The 25,650-nt window shown below is 36.8% G+C and overlaps 1 protein-coding gene across 6 annotated transcripts in view; it reads right to left on the bottom strand.

The window, feature by feature from the left end:
• The window catches only part of ICA1 (islet cell autoantigen 1), a 72,329-nt gene that overhangs the window by 32,282 nt on the left and 14,397 nt on the right, over positions 1 to 25,650 (bottom strand). For all 6 annotated transcript variants that reach the window (XM_018075874.2, XM_018075875.2, XM_018075873.2 and 3 more), the window contains 4 exons: positions 24,003 to 24,174; positions 22,053 to 22,125; positions 20,209 to 20,332; positions 17,818 to 18,016 (listed from right to left, as the gene is read on the bottom strand). In XM_018075874.2, coding sequence (XP_017931363.1) covers positions 17,818 to 18,016; positions 20,209 to 20,332; positions 22,053 to 22,125; positions 24,003 to 24,174 — 568 coding nt within the window. The remainder of the gene's footprint in view (positions 1 to 17,817; positions 18,017 to 20,208; positions 20,333 to 22,052; positions 22,126 to 24,002; positions 24,175 to 25,650) is intronic.

Here is a 25,650-nt window from a genome sequence, read left to right as displayed (position 1 = left end):
CACACAGAGATATCCAACATAAACCAATACTATACTGCTCCATAACAGAATACAGACAAATGCAGCTTAATATGGATTAGTAAAACAGTGGCTGTATTTCACTGTATTTACTGAGACCAGAACAATCATGTTTCTCTGCCAGACAACTCAAAGTGAAACATCAACTGTCTACAGAAAGAATGACCATAAAGTCAGTACACATTGATAAAAAGATTTTTTCATTTAACAACATTTTTGTTTCTAGTCAGAACCATCAAATCTCCATGATTTAAGCATATATTTTCCTCTCCTTACCCCATGATGAAGGAGTGTAGAGAAAAGAACTAGTAAAAAGTCACATTAGAACCAAAATGTCATTCCCCCAAACCCAGTAGCTTTCATACCAGCTTCATCACTCAAACCCGCTACAATTTATCTACTTTCACAATCCTACCATATCTGAATTCACATGATAGAAAATTACACTCAGTTTTCCTTCTCAAAAAAAAAAGAGTTCAGTCAAAACCGAGATTTTTCACCTACCTCTGCAATCACAATAGGATATTAAATAATAGTTGTAATAGTTCTAATTCACACACAAGAACAATAGCTTCTGATGATAGCTCACATTTTCATTTGAATATGTAACTATTTCCTTTGATTTCAGTAGTATTGTTCATTATTATTTAACATTTGTATTACAGGAGTTCCTGAAGTTTCAATGAGACCTCAAAACCAAAAAGCACTGAATAGAGGGCTGCCTCTAGAGTTACAGAACACTTAAGCACAAGCCCAACTGTTTGAAGGAGAGGGGTATTAAATTAAGATTGCACAGGGAAAACAAGCCCTTACTGGGTATCTACACAGGTGAGTGACTCGACCCTGGGATAGTGGAGTCTAACCCACCAGAACATTATAACATTATAGCAGCCACTTGTTCCATTTTGCAAAATACACCAACTAAAGATCCCTGTCTTGCAAACATGACTGTGAACAGCCTGCACCATTCTGCCAGTTGTGTGGTGCAGACCCCTTAAAGCCCCATTGTGCTGTACACACATCTGCACACACATGCAGTTTTACTATAGTTTTCTATTTCAACATCTACCAGCTAAAGAAACATCAGAGCTGCCACTGGGTGTCTGGACATAACACATTCAAGCAAACTTCAGCTGTGTTCTTGCTTTGAGTTTGATGGGTTTCGAAGTTTTCCTTTTATTATACTCATTTACAATTAAAATATATGCTTAGTGGCATGAAAATAAAATTGAACTCTTCTACACAAAATTCCAAGTCCTGTGAGGTGCAATTTTTTCAATTTTGCAGGGGTAAGGCCATAGGATTTTAAAGTACTCTCTCCCTTTTCTTTCTGTTCCCCTCAGGAAAGGCTAATACAAATGCTATAGACTGGAGAATATTTGCATATCAGGAAAGGATAACAGAACTAAATTTCACACGGACACTTTATACTGACATATGATAGCTCTGATATAAGGCACAGCTCTAAATTAGTATGCAACATGCAACTGATAGTGCAACGGAATTATTCCTATTAATTTCATGGAGTTGGAAAAAGAATGAGTTTTGTGTTTTATTCCCATTTCTGCCTGTGATACTGTATTATGCTATAGAACAACTGGGGAGTTAATTATTTTTTCATCAGAAAAGTGATCATACTCAGCTCTTACTTCTGCCTCTAACATGCCCCCTTTAAGTACTGGAAGGTGCTATAAGGCTTCCCTGGAGCCTTCTCTTCCCCAGACTGAACAAGTCTCTTCCTCAGACTGAACAACCCCAGCTCTCCCAGTCTGTCTTCATAGGAGAGGTGCTGCAATACTCTGATCATCTTTGTGGCCCTTCTCTGGACTCACTCCAACAGGCCTGCATCCTTGTTATGCTGGGGGCCTCAGAGGTGGACACAATACTCCAGGAATGGGCTCATCGGAGAGAAGTAGAGGGGCAGAATCACCTCTCTTGACCCACTGGCCACGCTGCTTTTGATGCAGCCCAGGACACAACTGGCTTTCTGGGAGCTCACATTGCAAGCTCATGTCCAGCCTCTCATCCACCACCATCCACACCCATGTCCTTCCCTTTGTGGCTGCTCTCAATCCATTTTCTGCCCAGTTTGTATTTGTGCTTGGGGTTGCCCTGACCCAGGTGCAGGACCTTGCACTTGGTCTTGTTGAACTTCATGAGTATATTTGTTTCGTATTAAGTTTTCATGGTTTTAAAAACATATCAGATGTCATTAGCTGTAGCTGAACTACTACTTTCAGAAATACTGCAATTTTTGATACTCCAGGAAGCACCAAAAAAGATGCCATATTTTCTCAGATTTTGTGATTTTCAGCATGTCCTAACAGGACATAGTCCATTTCAGCAGTTCTTTTAGGACAGCCATTATGACTCCCATAGTAATCTTCAAACTTTTCATCACCATTTTGGTTCAGATTTTGCCAGAATTTGTCTCTGTGCACTCACTTACCCCCTTGGTCATTTATACCTGATCTGGCTTTGGGAAGCTCGCCAGGTTTCCTAGAAAAGCATTCCTAGACAGTTGCTATGTATTTTGCCAGAGAGTGAAAGGGCAGAATAAATCAGTAGATGAAAATCACAAAATACTACTCCTGCATTTACCCTAAGGCATGCCTTCCATAAAGGTATGCTCAGTGTGCCCAGCTCAGACCTTGACATCTACCTTGTTACCTTGTGATCTGTGTTAGTGGATGGAGATGTAGCCAACACAAACAACTGAGACTAGACTTCAGTTCATATTACCCTAAAAGAGCCCACTTCTCTCCACTGGACTATAAAGGGAACTCCTGTTGATCAGTTTAGGTGTAGACAGCTACACAACACATGCCTGAAGTCATGCTTGATAAATCCTAACCAAATTCCAGGAAAAAAAATCTCCTTTATTGCTAATAACAAACACGAGTACTTAAATACGTGCCTTATTTATTATTTGAATTCATGTAGTATAAACTTCCAAGCCATGATTCTTGATAAACTGCTGATGAGAAGACTGAAGAATCTCAGGAGCTTATGTGTGTGCCATAGTCAAGCCAACTTTTCATCTTCTTTGTTAAATGACAGAAACACCTCATCTTAAGTAGCTTCCTCTACTCCTCACATTGCATCTTACTTTTTGATCTTCTCTCTCTATCCATCTAGTTTTTCAATCCAGAGATGTGGACTGTGATTGTGCTCACTCAAACTGCACCAAGAGACACCACTGGCTGACAGCTAAGCTACATCTTTACAGATCTTCACAAAATCTGTTGCAGAAAGCTTTCAACTGTAGTTGCAGAGCTGCAATTAGCAATTTGCTGCCTGAGAGAAAAGAATTAAATATACAAAAGAGATTAAATTGCTATTAAATACACAAAAGAACTCTTTAATCTAGAACTTCAAACATACACTGTTTTGTTGTTTGTACCTCCAGACAATAAAGATGTGGTCACTGTGTTCAGGATACAAATATATCCGAGAGAAAGTACAACTACCATTCTCTGTTCTCTTCTTTGACCACAGAGTCTCATGCTTTTATTTATTCCTGCATGGGTATCTTTGTCCTAATTTCTAGCTCTGTCATTATCTTCTCAGTACTTTGGGTCTGACGCCTGCTTTTTTCTTCCTGTTTGAAATCCATGTCTATGGTCCTGAGTCAAGGAGAATGCCATGTTAAAGAGCAATGTGCTAATGAGCATAGCTGCCTTTTTTTTCTTTAACAGAAATAGAAAAATCTAAGGTAAGAAAATATGTTGAATTAACTACTACTATTTTTAAATCTCAATAGAGGATTGTTTTCTAAAAGATACACAAATATTATATCTACCAAACGGCCAGGTCGTGGACATGTACCAGGACTTCTCTAGATTTTTTTTTTTTAGTAGCATATGAAATTTGCTTTGTGTCACATTTATGCCACATTTCCCTGTTCAGTTTTTCACTATTTGGCCTGTAAAAATTTTACTGCCTTGAGCCTGTTGGCTTGCATACCACATAACTCCAGCCTGGCAGTAAAGAGTAAGCCATGGTCAGAACTGCTTACTTCATAACCACTGACAGTCAGCAGATGTGAGCAATTCTCTGAACCCTGTGAGGATATAAGGTTATGGCTGGCTTGAATATTCTTGCTTTTTTTCCCCCCTCCAAAAAACAAAGGTTGGCTGTACCATCTTCTGATATATTCAATGATGGCTATCACAGAAATCGAACAGCTCTCTCTCTCTCCTTTATGCAGATACATAGACATTTATCTTACTCCTTTCTCTCTTCTTTTTCTCTACTGCATCACTTTCTTCCTAACCTTGTGTTTATCCCTGCTGTTTTGTAATGTATCTTTTCTAACTCTCTTGTGTCTCTTTAAGGATAAGGAAAAATGAGAACCTCCTCGCACGTTATGCATGTGATTCCATAAATATTATACAGGGACATGATTTTTTTTTTCACTCTGTGTTTGGCTTCCACCTAAAGCCAAGTTGGATCTGCAAAAGCATTTCAGTTCAGGTTTAGCAATGGGGAAAAAAAGGCAGGCAAGAACAAAATGTCTGACCAAATATGTAAATTCTTTTCTGTAAAAACAATGATAGATTAGGGTTTTTCAGCCCAGAAGAAAGAGATAAGTAAGAAGGAATATTAAGGATAGCCATCATACGACATATACACAAGTTGTAAAAGACCAGACTTTGGCCAACACAGGAACCAGAGGTCATTATACCAAACCAGCCATTCAAACTCAACACAAGGGCAGTGGATCTTTACACAACATCCGTGTCTGCAGGGCAGCTCTCTAATCACACCCATGCATTGGGATGGCCAGAATTTACATTGGTTCAAAAGGCAACTAGACAATTTTATAGGAACACAAACAAACCCTATGTCCTGTGATGTCTTCACTGGTCACAGCACTACAAGAAAATGCCACTGCTTATTTGCTCTGTGCAAAAGCTACCAGTGGTAGCTCTGATGGCTACCACTGGTCACCAATGAAGAAAGATGATGGACAGGTAGCACAGATACTTCAAATGAGCTTTTCCAGCCTAACAGTTGTGTAACTGCAGATTTTCCATTATAAAAATTCAAAATCACGAGTTATAAAATTTTATAACTGTTAGAGGTGCCAGGGTATATTCAAGCACTGCCTATATACATCTGCCCATCCCACTGCCTATGTCCAAACTATGTGATTTCTGCTTAAGTAACAGAAATCACATACAAATGCTTCACATATTGTAACTGTAAGACAGTACCTAAGTTTTGCATTCACACAGATTCCTTTGGAGAAGGGGTGGGGGAAATTTTCAGATGCTCCAACATTTCTACAATTGCAACTGCAGTGCAGAGGGGAGGTTACATCTCAGTACTTTACTTTCAAAAAATTTTGTATCCCTGTGTACCCTAGAAGCCTACATATACATTAAGATCTGAGCTCTGAATTTTAGAAATTGATTGCCAAAACCTATAGGACTTACCTGGACAGCCCTAGCTTATCTTCCAGCATCCATCATAATTCCCCTCTCCTCATTCAAGTCCCAGAGGGTGAAAATTTTACTCATGGTATTTAAGTGGGGACTGGAATACTAAACAGTGTTATTGTCTACATGAAACCTCTGGGAAAAAGTATATCTAGATAATTTTTTAGCTCTATTTTTTTAGAAGGCAGTTTGCTAAAAATAAATATTGTTGAAACAGCCTTACTACTGGGTTAGATATTTTATCAGAACAGGTCTATCAATAAAAGATAATATAAATTCATATGAAAAGAGTCTTCAACTAAGAATTGAAGAATTAAACAGTTGCTATTCAATCAACAAGATGTTCTAATTTTAGATGCCTCACGAGAATGTGTTTTTTTCCTTGACTGTTTTAACCTTTTTTGATGTGAATTTGACATATTTCCCTCCTACTATTACCACTATAGTAGTGCAAAGACATGGACCCAAACATCTCTTTGCAGTAGCAAAGTATCGTTACATTCAAATCAAATTTATCTGAGACATGAAAACTATTTGTGGCAAGTAATATAGCTCTCTGTACTAAATAACAACATTCTGAACAGCTGCCCTGCAGCAATAGAAATATACTTCCTTCTTCATTATTAAAAAATTATTTTGTCCCCTCACAGGAAAAAAACCCAACAAACACAACAGGTTGTAAGGTACTGCCCAACAGCAACAGAAGACCTTTTTTTCTAAGGAATTAGCAGGAATTAAAGAGGTATTTATTCTTTCTCCTTCCTGATTTTTGCCGTTCTAGAATGGCCCAGTGAAGGGGGAGAGTGCCACCTCTGCAGAACCCTTTCCACTTATCCAGCAGCTGGACACAGCCCTGACCAAAGTCTCGTTTCTCAGCACAATCCAGCAAGTTCATCCAGCCAAAAATCAGACAAAATTTTTAGTTTTAAGTCTCACAACAGCTTTCACAAACAGAACCTACAGTGCAGCCCCAGAACATGAATTCAATTGCTTAACATAAAAAAATTGCAACAAAACATAAAAAGGAATATTCACAGACAATACAATTTATCAGTTTAAAAAAAAAAAATTCTATCAAATACAGCATACAACCAACTCTCAAATAAATGATGTGGATCACTTCCATAATTTCAACCACTATTTACTGTAAAATGAAGGAAAGTCTGTTAAATTTAATAAGCTGAAAGCAATAATAGTCTTCAATTTTTCAGAACTGCTCTCAAAGTCATTATCAAAATTATGATCACAGCACAACATAAAAAAATCACGCAACATTACTGAGTCACCCCATTTAAAAACATTCAAGAGCCTTTGAGCCCACAGCCCAAGAAATGAAGGAGGTATGTTATTTTTCTACACGTTAACTAAACTGTTTTAACAACAATTTTGAGTTAAACAGATGCTAAGCATGTTTACACAGAACTTATTTCACATTAAGAGTTGTTTACTTGAATTTAGGCCTGAGGAAATAAATTTTTAAGCTAAATAGATAGATGCTATTCTCAAAATGCAGTGAGTGTTTACAAAGAGTTCTGCCCTGGTTCAGTTTCATCTAGGCACCACCTTTCAGAAAAGCAGCATCTCTGCATTAGCCATACATCTTCCCCAGATAAACAGCTACATATAGTCTTGGCTTTTCTTTTCCAAAAATCTTCCCCCACTCTTCAAATACATAGCCCCATACTCCTTACATGTTGCTAAACAACTTCTTATCTCCTGCCTGTGCAGAAAGAAATCAGCTCCAAATAAATGTGTCCACACTTTAGGCAGTGTGGGACCTGGCCTCAGTAGCTTTGATCCAAAAAGCTGTAGTTCTTATTCCAGAGAGAGGTTCGGGGGGAAATAAAGGGGTACAGTCAGCAGCAACATCCCAGCTGACATTACTGCTGTCTGCAGGAGGCCTCTCCTCTGATTTTACCCAGCATAAAGACAAAGTACTTATGGTCAATCTGTTTAACTTCGAACTGTATCAAAGGAGGGAGTTTTAATGCAGTGTGATATGTTACAGCTGAGAGCTGGAGCGCACACAGCCTCCCTTCCCAACTCATTCACATTGGATTGTTACAGGAATAAACTGTATATGAAAGCAGCACTACCTCTCAGAGCTTACACCTTCTGGCTACTCTCCAATTATCAGTGAGCAGAGAACTTAATATGCTCCTCAAGACATTGTATTAATTTTTACAGCTTGGGTCAATATGCAAATTGTTTTAAAAAGGGAATAAACATGAAATGACAATTTAAATGAAGGGAAGGCAGCAAATATGTAGCTTCTAGCCTTGCTAGAGAATCTGTTTCTTTTCTCCTTTAAGAAGCCTAGGTACATGCCTCAACTTTCTGTTGGTAACAGGTTCCAGTATTAGTCAAACCTAAAATGTGTGCATTACTAGGTTGAAAGGAAAAAAAATACAAAAAACATGTTGACACTAATAGAGACCTTGAAGCAAGGACATACAAAGAAAATATTCATGTGACCAGGAGACTCTTAAATTAAATTCAAAATGACATTCATCTAAATAGCATTACTTCAGAGTTTGGGGATAGACTTCTACATTTCAAGCCTCAAATGCAGTTCCAGTAGGGAGCACACATCTGTCAGTCTGCAGACATAAGTCATTACCACCACAGCGTGCTTGGATATACCACTGCAAACTACAAATGCATGCACATTTTCATGCATGGATATATATCCTCTTTAGGGAAGAGTTTGGTTCTGGTAACTCAAAACGTCTCCTGTCCTGAAATGTCTGTGAAGGAGTTGATAAAATCCAACAGTTCTTTGCACAGATACAAATAAGTTTATGTAGTTTGAAAACGAAGAGTTACATTTTATTAGTATCATGAAAGTCTCTGAGTTGCCAAAAATCATTGCAAAGATTTGTAGCAAGAAGCAGGCCAACCAAAATAAATGGTAAAAGCAAAGAAATAAGCTTTTAGAGCTGAAAGATCTTATACAGCTCTAAACCAGGCATAACCTGGACTTAGTGTTAAAAGTGCTGAGAATTGTTGAGTTTATTATAACTCAATTGTGTTAATCACATTAGACATTCTGAGAGCAAAGGATGGTTGGCCACATGGTGCACGGGGGAGAATGCTGGCAAGTGGAGAGCAATTAGACAGCCAGTTCCTGCAGAAAACTGAAACAGGTAATTTTACTACCTTTGAACACAGAAAGACCAGGGAGGTGATGTAAAGAAAATTGTAATATAGCATAAAACTAATATGTCTACTATGCCCAGGATTGTATTCATCTAGTAACTACACAGTTCAGTTTATCTGATTTACTGCAGATTATTTGGAGGTCTTCTTGACTCCTTTAGGTGCAATGTCCTCATAGTTAAAAAATGTAATTTATATTTTTAATTCCTTTGCATCCAAATTAAATTCTTCTAGGCCTGAGCAAGATTATTACTTGAATCTGGGTTCTTTCTGAGAAGGCTGATGTGAGGAATGAATAAACTGAAATTAGGCAAAGGGGCGCGAAAAGCTCAAGTTCAGTAACAATATCCCCATTGAAAGCACCGTAAAACAGTAAGCTGGCCTGCACCACACTTCTGGTCATTACAAAGAGCAGCAGGATGGGCAGATGCACAAACTGCCAGGGAATGCCACTGACACAAATCATAGCTGCAAATTATAGCTGGACGAGACAAACAACGCTCCAGGAAAGATACCTTTAAAAAAATCACCGTGATGACCAAATTCCTTGAATATTCAGTTCCCAGATGCTCTCATTGTCCTTAGTGCAAAGTTACTCTGTTTACAGTGTTAATGCAGGAGTAGAATTCCTGTAAGTTGAGGTTTTGTGTTTCACTTTCTATTTAACCTTTTGGCAAAGAATACGAAATGACACCCATTAATGATTAAGATTCATTTGTAAGCCTGCTGTACATAATTCTCTGCATTGTTATTGCTGTTCCTGGTTGGTATTTAATACATCAATAAGCATGCCTTATTTCCCTCAAAACAATTGAATTATATTTTGTCAAGATACAAACTCTGAAAGAGTACAAACTCACAAAAAAACCCCAAGTCTTTCTGTAGTGGTTTTCAGACATCACACTGTGCTACTACAGAAGAAACAACATTCGAAATCTAAGCGGGGTTCATGCAGAGCCCTGAATCAGAGATGGTGGTATATTAGCCATTTTTTTTGGTTAGAACAGTACCTTTTGTTTGTTCACTTTTTTTAATCCTGTCTAATTTGGTTTCATTATGTAAAGGAGGAAAATCAAACATAGCATCTTCTTAATCATTCAGAGCCTATGCAGCATATAACTGAAGAGCAAAGGCCTTATGAGTAAAAGCAGATGGGCTACATAATGCATATGCCCAAGCATTTTAGGAAAGTATAAGAAGAATTCCTGGGCAGTGGGGACCACAGAAAAACTTGGTTCTCTTGTGTAAACAATGTTTTCCCCAACAGCTGTATTCCCCTTCCTGTTTATCCTTCTCTCCTGCAGAATTCTCTCAGTTCAGTCACATCTGTATTTCATTTATTTTTTAAAAATATTTCTTTAGCTATCCTCCTAGCCTTTTCAGATTATTAAGGCTGAGGGAATTTTCCAAGTCTCATTTCTCTTTTCACGATCTAGTCTGTTCACATTTTTACACTTCATTTAGGTTCTGAATTCACATAATAATCCACATGGGTGAGGAGCTTTGCCCACACAGACCGGCCTGCAGGGTTAGAGTTTTCATGTGAGCAACAGAAATTCTCTAGGCAATTATCTTTTCTTTCCCATTTTAAGATCAAAATACAACAGAATAAGTGAAAATAGTGTTCAGTTGTTCCTTTCTTTTTTAAAAAAATCCAATATTAAATTTAATATTTACACATTTCTATAATTATTAGACAAGAGAAAAATACTTGGAGCTTAATTTTTATCACACCATGTTTGAGAGAATCTTTTTAATACTGGGACTAATAAAAATTGTTACATGAAAGTTAGACTATTGATTTAAATCACTGATATTTTTTTAATATATTTGTTGTACTCTGTTGAAACATTTTAATTTCTGCTACTTAAGTGAACAGAATTTTTTTGGATGTGTCTGCCTGACTTTTCTTGAAATAAATACCAGTCTGAAAACGCACAATTAAACCAAGTCTACTCTTTTTTAATTTCAGCTAGGTTACATGAAACAAGGTTGTTAAAAAACTATATTGTATCTGTAGTCTAGCACTTAATTTTATTTTACTTTACAGCCATTTTGCTGAGTCTCACCTCAAACTCTTCTTTCTTAAAAATAACTGAGCAGATGATGAACCATATCTCAAGGGCAAGCATTAATCTCTGGAAGCAACTATATTCTACAAGCAGTACCTCTAAAGATGATGTAATCTATTCCAAGAAGCCTGTTTCTATTTTTAAGTGGCATACTCTTATTATGCTTTTAAAAGGGCATCTCCATCACACGTTGTTACTTTGCTTTCAACCCACTAACAATCATCAGTGATATTTAATATATGTGAAATAGCTTCAGAAAATAATTGATTTTATATTATTGTCTACTCTGAGTCTTACAAATGGTACTTGAAATGGTAATTTAAAGTTATAAGACTATAAAATGCTTTCACTGTGAAGACTATTTCTGCTTAAGGTCACGTTTTCAAAAAAAGTACATCTTTCACAACTGCCTTAAAATGCTTGAGCATTTTGTATGTGAAGTATCTTGGAATGTTTTGGGTTCTCCACTTAATGTTACTGAATGTGACATTGAAGAACACAGAAAAATCATTACAGCATAAACCACACAGAGAAACACACTCAGCACTGGAACTCCATCGGCTTTTACAAGGAAGGGCAATAACGACAAAGCAAGAACTACAATTTTGATTGAACTTTTTTTTGTGTGTTTTGTTTTTCACTACCATAATTTCTAGGTAAATCATTAAATTTAGCATTTCCAACACAATATACTTTCATATTTAAAAAAGCCAACCTCAAAAACCATGTTTTAGCTGCTAATCCCTAACAGAAAGAAACCAAGCATACTCTTGGGTGGCACAGGCACGTCACAAGAAGTGATATGTGTAGGTGTTGCTTATCATCATATCCTAAGAGCATGCTGTTATCTCTTCATCTCTGCCATCACATTGCTACACTAAGATGAGGATCTCAGGGTGCAGTTTGACACAATCTTACTAATTTTAGAGCATGCAGCTATCTTGCAGTGAGTATTACTGGATCTCCTGGGACCTCAGCTATTCATCTAACAAGGAGCAGCAGCAATCCAAATCAGCAAAGAGATTCGGTGGGGGCTTTTTTTTCAAGGAAGATTTTGAACCAAGAGTGATAAAAATCATATCTATTAAAGTGATAGACTTTACCATCTCACATTCCTAAGAGATATTATGAAAGCCATCATTATTTTTCACATTACAGTGCCACACATTGCATATCCAATGAGTGGTCCACTAAGACTACTCGGATCTTTCTGATACCTCTGGAGCACAAACACCATCATGTCCCCTCTCACATGTAGAGGCCTACATTATTGTCACCTCAAGGTAAACGTTTTTTAGATGAAGTTGGAATTTAATGTGGAATTATCACCTAAAAAGAAACAGAGACAACTGCTGTCTACAACTTCTTTTTAAAATAATTTTTTTTAGTTTTTAAAACCCAGAGTTGGTCAACAGTGACTACCCTAGCTGGCTTTAAATATCTATCAGTTACACTGCAATTTGTAACTATGGCAACTGAGAGTCTATTGATTACACCACTATGACTGCAGTGGCCAAAGACACTGGTGTACTTTGCTGCTTGGAAACCAGAAGACTTTCCAGCTCAACATCCTCTGCAGATGTAATCAGCATTAGCACATTTTCTTTTGGTTGGCTTTTAATAATTGAACTAGGACATCACCAATATCCACAAAACTTCTAAGAGAGTCACCCTCAACTGAATAATATTTATTAGCTGTAGAAAAACACTCGGAAAATATATTAAAGACGTACAATTTTGTCCTGGCAGGAAGAGAGTTTAGTTAAACTTCAAGTTATTTTCCATCTTTAAATTCTATGATCCTTTGAAACTTTGTTTAGTGTTCCTCAGCCAATATTCTCAACTCTCAGCTCCCAAGAGCTCTTATTTTTCTAGGAAAGTTAAATTCATTTTCCCAGTAATCAATCATAAGGAACTGCAACATCCAGATTTGCGATTTTTTCCCCATTAATAATTTGATTAAAAATGCAAAACAAAAAAAACCTCCAACCTGTAATGTAACTCATAAACCTGTGTTTTTACTTGCTCTTCAGTTTGCTGGCCTCTAAATGCCTATAGGTTTCCTTTTCTTTTTTTTTTTACCAGAAACTAAAATTCAGTTTCCAAGAATGGCAACTGCCAAGTCTGTTCTTGTTTCAAAGATCAGCATCATATTTGGTTTTTCTCCTTTCCTAGGCTTTTCGCATTTTCCCACCTTTCCAAGAGTTTTCAAAAGTAACAGAGAATTAAGAAAAAAAATTAAAATAATACTCCAGTAAATTTCCACAGTGCCTTCAGGTTTGCAGGGCTGTTTGCAGTTGATGTTAATGGATATGTTTATAGCAGATGATGCTGTAACATGGGACAGTGCCTTCATCATCACACAAGCCAAACCTCATGCCAGGCAGTGCTAATAGTCAAGGGGGCAGCAGGGGGACAGGGATGTAGGTGTTGAGCCTCACTGAAAGGCTGCAGCAGATGTATCTTATCCAGACTTGCTGAGATCTTCACAATGAATACATATACTTCAGTGTTTCTTTTCTGACCTTTAAATCAATGGATTTATTTAGATCTTCATTATCTCCCAGCTGTCCACACAGGCTTTAACTTTTATTTCTTTGAAGATATTTAAAGAGAATTTGCATAGATCAGCTACTCCCTTCATTGGTACATTTATAACAACAATAGTTTAAGTTATTGTTATGTCATAATGAGTTCTTCTTCTTGAACTTTCCTTTTTCTCACTGCCTTTCCTTTTCTCTTGCCAGATTTATCTTTAAAATGCCATTTAAGTGCATTCATTTTGTTTCAGGTATATAGAGGGCTACAACTAGGAAGAAGTGGAGATAAACTGTATCCAAACAACTCAGCTGCCAGCTTGAAAGTTTCTAAACGGTTGCATCCAAAGTAACAGCTTGACATTAAGGGCTCTGTAATAATTTAGGATCTTTGGGGAGATATCTTGACAAATCTCTTCCATAGTGTGATCTATCCCACTTAGTTAATACCTCTGAAATAGTTCAGGGTTCAGCAAAGAGGCCCAGCACAAACCATGCTACTTGTTTCCATCACAGATCCCATGCAACTATATTGATCAACACTCAACCCTTTTTGTAGACAACACCCCATCTGATGCATACTGCTTTAAAAACTCAAATATTAATTCCTGTAGTATCCAAGTACCATAGACAGATACAAGACTTGCACAGTATGCCAGCAGATCAATCCAAAAGCACTTAGAAAGCTCTGCTGCAACCAGCCCATGCATCACTCTTTACCCTTATGCAGCTTCAACCCATTCTTTGTCCCATCTGAGATTCGTTTGGTTCATACAGAAGCACAGCTCCTAGGAAGACAGATTTGGCAAAAGCAGAGGTCTACACAACAGGGAGAAACAGAGCCCAAACATCCAGGTACCCAGTTCTCAGTACACCGCTGCAGTGCAGCTTGTCCCAGGGATCCCAGCATAGCCACTGGGTATTTACAAACACACTCCAGCTTTGGTTCAAGCCTCAGAACAAAGGGAAAGCAGAGGAGTAGAAGAATGGAAGTGAAAAAGAAATACAGAAAGGATTAATTTGCTTTATCAATGTAGCACGATAAATAACCGATCATGTCACAGATGCAACTTTTCTTACAGTAAGCCTAAAGGTCAGCATGACAATTTTTTTCAGCTCTCCCTTTTTACTTGTTATGGGTGGCACCAAAATGCATAGGTTTGATGAGAAAGTTTATATTGAATTGTATAAGCATCTGAGATAGCCTAGCTATGTAAAATTGAACAGCAGTCCCTTCTGTGTTCCTGCAGGCTGCAGATGGAAGGCTGTTGCCTGGTATCATAGCCTATCACTACACATTGTTACATTCCTTCTCAGAAAATGCCTGGAAAAGCTTAACTTTTTTGGAGCTGGAAGGAGGACATCAGCACTTGGGCAATTTGGTCTATATTTTAACATGACAGCACAGCTCATGTTATAGTGTACAGTCTCCAGACAGATAAAACATCCCAGATTTAAGAACCTTAAAAACCTGATCAGTGTGGAGAATTTGGTAAAGGGGTATTAGCTCATTCAGATTCTCCTAAATATCGCAGCATTGCCACTGCGCTGTTTAGAATCCCTCAAGGAACACTTCAAACTCCAGACTTGGGATGGAAGACATCTATATCCAGAACAGCACTGGATTGTTCATAAAAAATGTTAATGGAAAAAAAAAGAATGAAGTTAAATAGCATTTATAGAATTCTGCAGTGAAAGGTAAAACTTCATCTATTTCCTTATTTTGACTCAAGTAGCTACAATCACAGAGATATCTTCAAACAACAATGTAAAAAGGCTGCTCTACAGTGTTCTGAGACACTTTGAAAGTCTGAGTCTTGCATACTTAGGTTGACGCCTTAAGAATAGCATTAGAAAATTCTTTCATGTACCTCATTGTTTTGAAAGAGAGCTGCAAAATGCCAGCATTTTAACTCAGATTTTATCAGCTCTGAAAATACTGACTCAACTATTGATCTTTTAGCCTGAGCTATTCTGAGGGAAGGTATGAAAACCCCATCTGGATTGATTTAGCTTTGGTCTCCAAAAACAAGTACCATATCTGTATACATAATGATACATTTAGGATTATATTATAAAAGGCTTCATACTTGAAAAACAGTCTTTTAACCAAGTGATATAAATACTGTTGTTGCACTAGGTGCATTAAAGATCATTAAACCAGCATCGTTTACTTGAAATAAAAAAATTTACTGAAGTAATACTTAGAATTTTTACAATTAGAAGTCTGAAGAAAACTTTTTTCAAGTGCTCTGACAGGATCAGCTTCAATAACTATTTGGTGGTGTATCACTCAATGTGCAGCTCCAGATCAAAACACTTCTCTCTGGCAATGGTATGTTTTAGAACCAAAAGCGTTATACCAACAGTTATAACATCTTTCTCAACGCAAAACTAGCATGACTTCTTAAATTGCTGCTACAGATTCAAAAAAAGCCCTAAAACCTCAGCATTACACTGCCACACTATGGTACAATTAAGATCTGCAAGCAAAAATAGAAAAAAAAGACAATAAAAACTCTGCTTTAATTATTTAGGACTACCTTACCCACCATTAGTTTTCGTAAAGCACTAAAAAACACACTTGCATCTTGCTCAGCAACAGCTACCTAGGAACACTATGCTTGAGGATTTTATTTCAGTAATTTTTTTCCCCAAAATTAACAAAGAAAATGTTTACTTTCTGCAAGTATTAAAATCTTCAAAGACTAATTTGATATGCCTGTTGCACAGATGGCATATGTAGGGAAGTGAATACCAGGGGCATTTCTTTACTTTGTTGGCTACAAAATGTGGAGCTTTTTGTTCTCTGCCAATTCAGTTGACAGACAGTTGGAAAAAAAGAACTGTTCAAAAGACTTTCAAGTTTGGGGTATTTAAACTGTTTGAGGTAACAGTACAGAATTTTAGAATCTACATTCATTTCTTCATGTCAGAATTGTAATGGATTTCAGACCGAGAAATATTTCAAAATACTTAGTATTTCCAATTACTACTAAGTTTTGTGAGAACTCTTTAAAAAAAAAATCCTCTTTTTGCTGACCTTGAAGTACAGCAACCCAAGATCACTGAAATTTCACATGAAAGTTTTTAACTATAGCAGCTCACTGCACAAAACCTACATTATTTTAATTACTTTGTCATCTATATAATTTATGCCTTCCATAGCACTTGTTTTGAAAGAAAGTTATAAATCAGTTTTCTATGACCATTATCAGTACTGCTTTATTCATTCTAACATTCCATTTTTAAGTGTTTTCCTAATAAATCAAACAGTATACATAAGCAATCGGCTGAGGCCAAGACCATACCAATTATTTTACCTGCAAGAACTTGCCATTACAAACATTTCCCACAAGGCATAATAAAGTACATGTCTGGTGCCACAAGACGTACAGGAATATCCTGTACCGAAGCATTAAATAAAGATTAGATGACTAACTAGGGTATCATTTGCTCCATCCCTTCTTTAATTGCTATTGTCACCACTTCAGTTTACAAAAAATGGCACAGCCTAGATGCATGCCAGTCCTTTCCCGTTAGGATGGTTTATTCAAAGTCCTGCATTAAGTATCTTTTATCTCGAAACACTTTCAGTTACAGATTGCTTAAGCTATTGATGAACAGTGCTTTCTCTTTTATACATTACCCATCTCTAAGCCATATGCACATGCATATACATATACACACTTTAATACAATTTCTGTTATTAGACCTTTACTTTCAATTATCAACAATTTCTGTATATTTTTTTACTGCTTTTACTCAAAGAACAAGCCAGTAAGTTACACCTAAGATCCCAACTCCTCCTGATAGCCAGCATACATAAACAGCAAACTGTGAACATTATAGACTTGTAACAAACTTGGCTCTAAAACCTCACTAGCAAATGTGAAGTTCTCATGAACATTCCTGAACTAACAGGATCAGCTCAAATTAATTCTATACTCAAACCTGGCAGCAAAACTGCGTACCACCACCTAGGACTTGGGATTTTGGTAGTCTTTTGGGAGGGGAGGAATTTAGCAAACTTGAGTGACACTGAACAAAGACGATTTATGGAGAGTGCATTCCTAGCAGTTTTAGTGTTTAGCAGTTGCCCAAGAGTCACGTCGAACTGCATAAGGAACTTAAAAATAAGTTCCAGATCTACAGCTCCTCCCCCCAAAAAAAAAAAAACCAGCCAATTCTGAAAGTGTTAGTCTTTAACTGCACCCCAAAATTTAGCAGCAGCAGATAGTACAGCATCTCTGCTTTTCTGTACTCTCAGTTGCAAAAATCAATTTTCCCTTTCCCCTCTGACTGCAGACGTACCTTCTTCTATTAGTCATTCAGGCATCACAGCTAAGTATTTAAAATTGGATAATCTTCTTCAAAAATATATATTATTTAAATTATAAAGATGTATGCTGAAGTTGAAAACAGTACTGAAAAACGCCTTTCCTTAGAGCCCACACAGAAAAGATTAGTTAAGATAAATGGCATCCTTAATGCTTCTGAATTATGTCCTCCTCAGAAGAACCAAAATCATGCTTCATCATCATTTATCAGGCAGCCCCTTCTACGAAACTACGGGAAACTACATACCTTCCTGAACTTTTCCATCTGCTTGTAAAGATCCGGATCCAGCTCTTGAGACACATCTTTCATCCAGAGCAGAGCTCCTCTGTATTCAGTCCGGTACTGTTCCATCCGGTTTACTGTCAGCCAGGTGTCTGAGATGGCCCTGTATCTGAAAGTCTCCACTTCTTGATATAATCTACTCAAAGGAGTACGGAGTGCTAATCTGGGGGAAGGCATGAAGGAAAGAAAGGAAGGAGGGGAATATGTTAAACAAGTTGATAAACAAAGGAGTAATACAACTACTGACAGCCAAAATAGTTAAGTCTTAGTATATGATCAGATAGTTCTGTAACTTGGCTGGGGGTGCACATGAACGGGGTAATTTTGCATGAAGATGGTGCTTGCAACCTTCCTGTTCAAGAAGTGAGGTTTTATTTACATGTGTGAGTGAAAAAGGACCCTATTCTAATGCATCTACGTATTTTAGTTTGCCAAGCCGCTTATGGGTATGTTATTACGATTCCCCTCCGTAAGTTTCATTTAACAACTCTAAAAATGTTCCTGAAGTAATTTATTACTGGATAAATACCATAGTTATATCAGGATTGACATGTTAAACCCCACAAAAAGCACTTCAATTAGCCATTTAATCTTCAGATGTAAATGTAAATAAAAAGGTCATCTGTCAAGTAGGTAATTATTGATTTTTTTTTTTAAGGAATCTGAACAATTCCTTTGAAGGATATTTACCTTCTGGAAGGATTTGGACATTTTCCTAAATGTTTCTTCTGGCAACCACACTTTGGAAAGGCAGTAGGGGACACTGTTGTCTTCCCTATGCCATCACTTCAACTCCTAATGGTATCTCAGAACTAGGTAGGATTACTCCAACTTTTGCTTTGCTTCCTCCTGCTGCTTCTGCTTTCCTATTTCTTGCAAGCAGTGACCTCACTGGAATGGGTTCCATCCATTCCACAAGAGCACAGACTTAGTTTAATGTACTAGGAAGACCTTCGGCCTAAGAGAATTTCTAATTTCACCTCCAGTAATCAAGAAATTATGTCTTCTCAATCTCCATGTACTGAGCTAGCTATTGGCATGCAACATAAATAAAAGTAGTCCCAACTTCAACATGAGTTTGACAATAGCTCAAGAGAAGAAAGACAAACAGTTGTTTTTATTTTTATGTGAATTTCTTTTAAAAGATGCCCTTAAAAATGCATTGAGCAGGACATATCATAAAATGTGAACATTTAAGTGTGGCTTTTTTGATTTTCCCTGCATTTTTTCTCATTCTACAAATACTTACCTAGATATCCAAAGGAAAATTCAGTTTATGTAGATATGCCATACACTGAGATTTCTACAAACAGTTAAGCTTTATAAAGAAGCAAATCATCAGCGCTTTTGCTCAAGGGTGCCTTACATGTGCTTTAAAGATCCCCCTCATGGCTGTTACTGGAGGTGCTAATGACCAAATTCTAGCCCAAGGTAAACATATTAAATTCTCAGTGCTCTGTATGGAATATTTTATTTTGAGCCAAACAGCTGCACTGTTAAGCTAAAACTGAAAAGTATCACAATAGTTAAAAGTCCCCCCAAATCCTGTAAAACATAATGGAATAAAATTCTCTCTCACAAGTGCTGGTAAATTTCAAACTTCCATGGTCCCAATACTGTTAAAAGAAAGCATCATAATACTCATAATGCCATCAGGTACTGTTACTTTTAAACTCCTTGAGCAAACACTGGGTCAGTGAGTCATCAAGGGCTCTGGGTAACAGCATATGCTTGTGCACATGTGTGTCCCTCTGGATTCCTTACCTTTTACTGACTTGCTTCTACCTAATCTACATGACCTCAGAAGGGATCTTCTAGGATCTTCTCCTGGGGGTGGGGGCTTCATAGTGTAAGGTTAAAGCAGAAAATAACATTCAGACTCCTCCTTTCTCCTCTGTCTACTTGAGATATGAGACTCCATGGAACAGAAAAAAAGTATTTCCTTATTCATTTTCCTCCATCCCAGGACCCAGACACCTCTACAGTGAGCCGGCTGTAGCATTTATCTGCAGAGTGAGAACTGCCACCAAGCAGAGGAGGGACCTGACATCAGCTCCCTTACAACCTCACTGCTAGAGAGGCCACAAAGATGCACCAGTACAGCTTTAGAACTGCTGAGCTGAACAGGTACTACAGATATAGACACAGCAGGTCCATAAGACAAAAAGCAAGATCAGGCAAAATTTGAAAAATAAGCCAGTAATACTGACAATACTACAGCAGGTTTGGTCAATAACTTTCCTAGCAATTGATTCCTCACACATTTCCAATGGCTAAATGAATTATGCCAACAATGACTCAACTACAATTATCACATGTACTTTGTAAATCAGACAGTAATGTCGACCCATATACCTTTGCTGAGAAGAAAAGCAGAGGGCCTTTCCTGTAGCTTGCATCATTTTTCCTGCTCTTGTTTTATCCTGAGAACCCTGTGATCGAAGAAATTTCCCCAATTCGTTTTCTTCCTGAGACAGAACTAACAAAAAATAAATGAGTGGTCAAATATGTTATTTAATTGGTTTCTAACAGCTTTAAAACTGCCTTAACATCAAATAGTTTAAGACAGTCTAAGTCCAAGTAGCAAAGCAAAAGTAAATAATTTCACAGAATTCCTGCATTTCATAAACATAAGATCTGATTTACTTGAGACATTTACAGACACACTTAACAAGAGTCACAAAATTCCATCAATGCCAAAAGACAACAGGAGATACGTGTTATTTCTTGGAAAAAAAAAAGTAGGTTGGTTAGATTACAAAAAGGGCCCAGTCTTGATTGTAGTATCTTTTAGTGTTGGATTTTTGGGGTTCTGTCTGCTTTAGTTGGTTGGTTTTTAAATTCTTTTTCACCACTTGGACTGCCTCAGCTGATCTCTGGTAGCATACTTTCAGAGAAGCTAATTTGCCTGCTTTTCTCTTGCTCACCAGTTTTCATGCTTAATTACATAAAAAGTTTTCATATGAAAAATCTAGCACTTCACTTTAAAGAACACTTATTTTCAAATTACTTTGCAAGATTACTTGACAATTTTAGCATTCTACACAATTCAAACACTACATTTCAACTATCTGAAATATGTCTACCTCAAAGTAACTGATTGTTTTTTAAACAAGAAGAGGAAGAAAAGTGGTTTTACACTGAATTGTTGACTACTTCCAAACTGGGACCACGGATCTTCATGATCCTTACAAAAACATTTCATGATGGCCTTGTCTGTCTTCTAAAGTGGCTGTCTCCTAGAGTACCAATTTCTTCCCACTATCAAGATGGAGAATGGCCTAATACAATAAAAGAAGATCTCTTGAAGTCCTCCCGTCATTTTTACCAAAATGACAGTCAACTCCAATGCAGACTATGGTAGAACTCTGGTAGAACATTCTGCATGAACGTCTCTGCATCAGAGATTTCACCTGCTCCTATGGAACACTTCTTGAACTCAATACCCTACTAATCTCTATTTCAATTTTACCTCCAGATTCTGAAACATCATCCCTGACTCTCTTTGGATAGGCAAAAGAAAAATGAAAGGCTTGAGAAAATATGGATAACATTCACGAAAAGAAGGTAAATTGAAAGATGACTCCAAAGCTGGATTCTCTTCTCCAGGTCAAAAATCACAGCTGCAGAGAATCAAACAATTTTGATTGCAGAGAACCTTTAGCAGACATTTAATACAACTTGCTGTTTGAAACTTCCCAGATTAGGTCCCTGTCTCTTACTAATTACTGTCACTAACTACCGTACACTTGTTATAGCCAAGTCAGCATTATCAAATTCATCGCAATAGCATGGATTACTTAATTATAAAACTAGTAATAAGCCAAATATTCTTCATCATCAATCCTGATGGAAAGAAAAACTAAAACAGTTTAGAAAGGAGTTAGGATTTCTAGACAAGAGACTTCTGAATGTAAACAAGCCAAGCAAGCAGTGAGAAAAAGAACTTCAAGGAAGCTTTCTCCAGTAATTATTGCTACCTATCACTGCATTATATCAATATATAAAACTTAAGATCTAGGAAATCTTCAAGCAAATAAGAAAATCTGCTTTTAGCTGTTTGCAAGGAATGTTGTTTTTACTTTAAAATAGGATGAAACTAGTAGTTCCCCATTTTAATTTTCCCTTTTTCACTTGTTTAATGGTTCCACAATGCAGACCTTCTTACCATTTTAATTACTGTGTTTGATCATACTTACAACAAATCCTTTTTTGATACAGTTCTATTGCTTTCAGCAACTCCATACATGTTCTCTGAATAGAATGGAACAGCTGATATTGAAAGAAAATACACAAAAAATTTGTTAAGTGCATGTAAGAAATACTGATGAATAAAATACACGGAAGAACCTAATTTTTTGTAGAAATTATTAGGGATCATTATTTCCTTCTTGAACAATGAGAAATCTTTCTAGCCTGAAAGTATTTTCTTTACCAGTTGTGCTTTTCTTTCAATTAAGTTATCCACTGAAACTACAGACCAATCATAACTTACAAAAGAACAGCTGGTAGTTAACCAGACTACTTGCGTTGGGCTTTTTTTTTTTTTTAGGTGATATCTTTGGATATATACAGAGATATACAAATCTATTTCTAAAAAACTTCCAGTAGAGCAAAGAGTTATCAAAATGTCTATCATGTTTATCACAGGTGGCAACATGCACACTGAATTTTTCATACTGCGAAGTCTAGTGGAACCAACTTGCATAGGTATCTCAACATAGAAAGCTGTTGATTTAAACTGAACGTTTTATTGGTATAACCAAATTTATAAAGCAGCAGTTTCCAAAGGAAGTAGAGGTAAAAAATGTCAGTCTTGACTAAATTTGGAGATTGTTTCTAGGAAATAGAAGAATTACTACTCTTTCTATCTCTCCATCTAAAACCTCCAACCTGCAACTTATACCTAAACTCCACCATATCAAGCATTACACAACTAAGTAAAATGGATTACTAGCCCAGTAGCTGCCTTCCTTCACAGCTGCTTGACTTCCTATACATTTACACAGGTCTTGTCTTTTAAACTGGGAGTGTGACTTGTAGGTGAGAAAGTGTCTAAGTGAAAACATGCTTATAGTTTTTTGAAACAAAAGTTTCCCTATTTCCAATCCCACCTGAGCTAACACAGCATCCTTTTTAATGAATCCACAATACAGCAGACATGGTAGAAACTCAGGTATGTATTTAAAAAATATTGTTCCATCCTTCCAGCTTGTTTTGCATCAGTACTATTGATTTATAACCCATCATGAAGACCCCATAGCTAGAATCACCATGTTATAAGCTCCCACTAGTGTTTGTTGTAAAACAGTTGTATTTCAGCTAAAACCTGAATAAACTGTGAAGTCAATTTGTTTTTATTTTTAAGAAACAGCAAGAAAACCAGTAAGGCAAAACATTTATCCTTACCTAACAGAACAATACCAACAAAACTTACATGGACACAAACTGGATTGCTACATTTCTGTAGTCCACCCTCTATTTTTTACTTTGTCTAAAATTCATTTGAGCTCTTCAGTTTGTAGAACCTTAAGCTATTTTTTTTCTTAGTGGGGTTGAGGATACCGACAGCAGGACTGTATTTGTCACATAGCAGGATTTTTTCTCTAATTTGTATCTTACAGACTTTCAGAAGGTTCTTTGGTCATGTCAGAACCCACTAATATGCTCAAAAACTCCAGAGTGCAGAGCGTACTATTCACCTTGCTCCTTCTTGGTATATTGCAAGCTTTTGTGATATATGTGGTATTTTGTATTTGTATAGAGATTGTCATTTGTATACACTATAGAATAGTATTAAAAAAAATAAACTACCTTAAACTGACATAGACAAATGATAACGATGATCTCTTGCTCCTCTCTGCTAACAAAAGGAAAAGATCTGTCCCCAACACATGAAAGTAAATCCAGAAGATGTTAGGTTCCAAATAAAGTTTGAAGGACATGAGGTTTTGTATTACAAAATGGCATTATATTGACTGAATTTACATACGTACTTTTGCCAAAATTTGGAAAAGATATTATGTGAAAATGATGGTAAAAAAATATACATTATTATATATTACGTGTACACGTTAGAGGATTGGTGAAAATAAAAACACTTTAAACATTAACAAACAGTGAACATACATTATGTAAACATTACAAACCTCTAGTTTTGCATCCAGATCTGCATCTGAAGCTACAACATGCTCATCTTCCTTTTTTCCTGTAACTTTAATAAGGGTTTGTTTTGTTTTCCAGTATTTCTGCTGCATTTTATTGACCACTGATTTTTCTTGGCTTTGAGCATATTGATCATAAAATTCTCTTGGATAATTGCTAGAAGATTAAGAAATAAAATTGAAAACTTCGATTGGATGTTTTAAAATTAAGTCTAACATGCTTAATTAATACCTTTGTATTAAGAATATTGCATTTGCATGCAGACATATATTCTAACATGCATTTCCTCATTATGCATTAATAACAAAGCAAATACATTAGTATTATATTTCCAATCCTACTCTGGAAAGTAATACACTGCTTTCAATACAAATGTCTTAAGCATGCAGTACTGCCAAATAATCAGCTGCAAAGAATTCTTCCGAATGCATTATGGATTGATTTATAGCCCATGGAATTAACTTTTTATTTTATATAATTAATCGGAGAGTTTCAAGTGAACTAGCAGAGTTGCTTAAGCAGGTAGCAATTTTCATGGCATTTCAGCACTGTCAGGACTTCACACAGTTCATTTTATTAATGGGATTAGACCATTTCTTGTTCTCCTTTTTTTGTAATTGAATAAAAAAAGAAATAGAAGAACCTTCATCTCTTTTGAGCATGCTACATGAAAGACTGATATCTCACATCTTTCTTTATACAATGACTATATGACAACTGTGGCTGTGTAACAGGTAATCTTTTTTTCAAGGATTATTTTTTTTATTGACAGATGATTCTGATTTCCTGTAGCAGATCTAATAAAAAGTGTAATCTACAGACAAACTACATATTCCACAATAGTCAAACCATACCAAGATGGTTTACTAGAAAATACAGCCTTACAATGAAATCTTGACCTCTTTTAGGAGGTGTTATTCCATTGTTCATGAAGGATATTGAGGTGCTGGAGCAGGTCCAGAGAAGAGCAACAAGGCTGGTGAAGGGACTCAAGTACAAGTCCTATGAGGAGAGGCTGAGGGAGCTGGGGCTGTTTCAGTTGGAGGAGGCTCGGGTAGACTCATCACTCTCTACAACTATCTGAAAAGGCGTTGTAGCCAGGTGGGGGTTGGTCTCTTTTCCCAGGCAGCTATCAGTAAGACAAGAGGGCATGGTCTCAAGTTGTGCCAGGGGAGGTTTAGGTTAGATATTAGAAAGAATTTCTTTACAGAGAGGGTAATCAGTCATTGGAATGGGCTGCCCAGGGAAGTAGTGGATTCTCCGTTCCTGGAAGTTTTTAAGACAAGACTGGATGTGGCACTTAGTGCCATGGTCTAGTAACCACAGCGGTAGTGGATCAAGGGTTGGACTTGATGATCTCGGAGGTCCCTTCCAACCCAGCTGATTCTGTGATTCTATGAATGTTCATTTCTGCAAAAGTACACACATTTCCCCCCATATTCATGTATAAAAAGTTGCAGTAACTTTGCAGCTCTTTAGAAGTAAATGGTTGCCAAAAATTGCTATATCAAATATTCTAGGAAACTTAAAGAGGTTGAGTTTATCTTGAAAAACAATACCTTCTACCTGTGGAGTGATGAACCATGGCTCTTTAGTGAGATACTGACCACAACACACAGACAGCTCAGAGAT

This window comes from Manacus vitellinus, unplaced genomic scaffold, assembly GCF_001715985.3.
Source record: "Manacus vitellinus isolate BGI_N305 unplaced genomic scaffold, ASM171598v3 scaffold_3_pilon, whole genome shotgun sequence".
NCBI classification, from domain to species: domain Eukaryota; kingdom Metazoa; phylum Chordata; class Aves; order Passeriformes; family Pipridae; genus Manacus; species Manacus vitellinus.
This window is presented reverse-complemented; position numbering and strand designations above follow the sequence as displayed.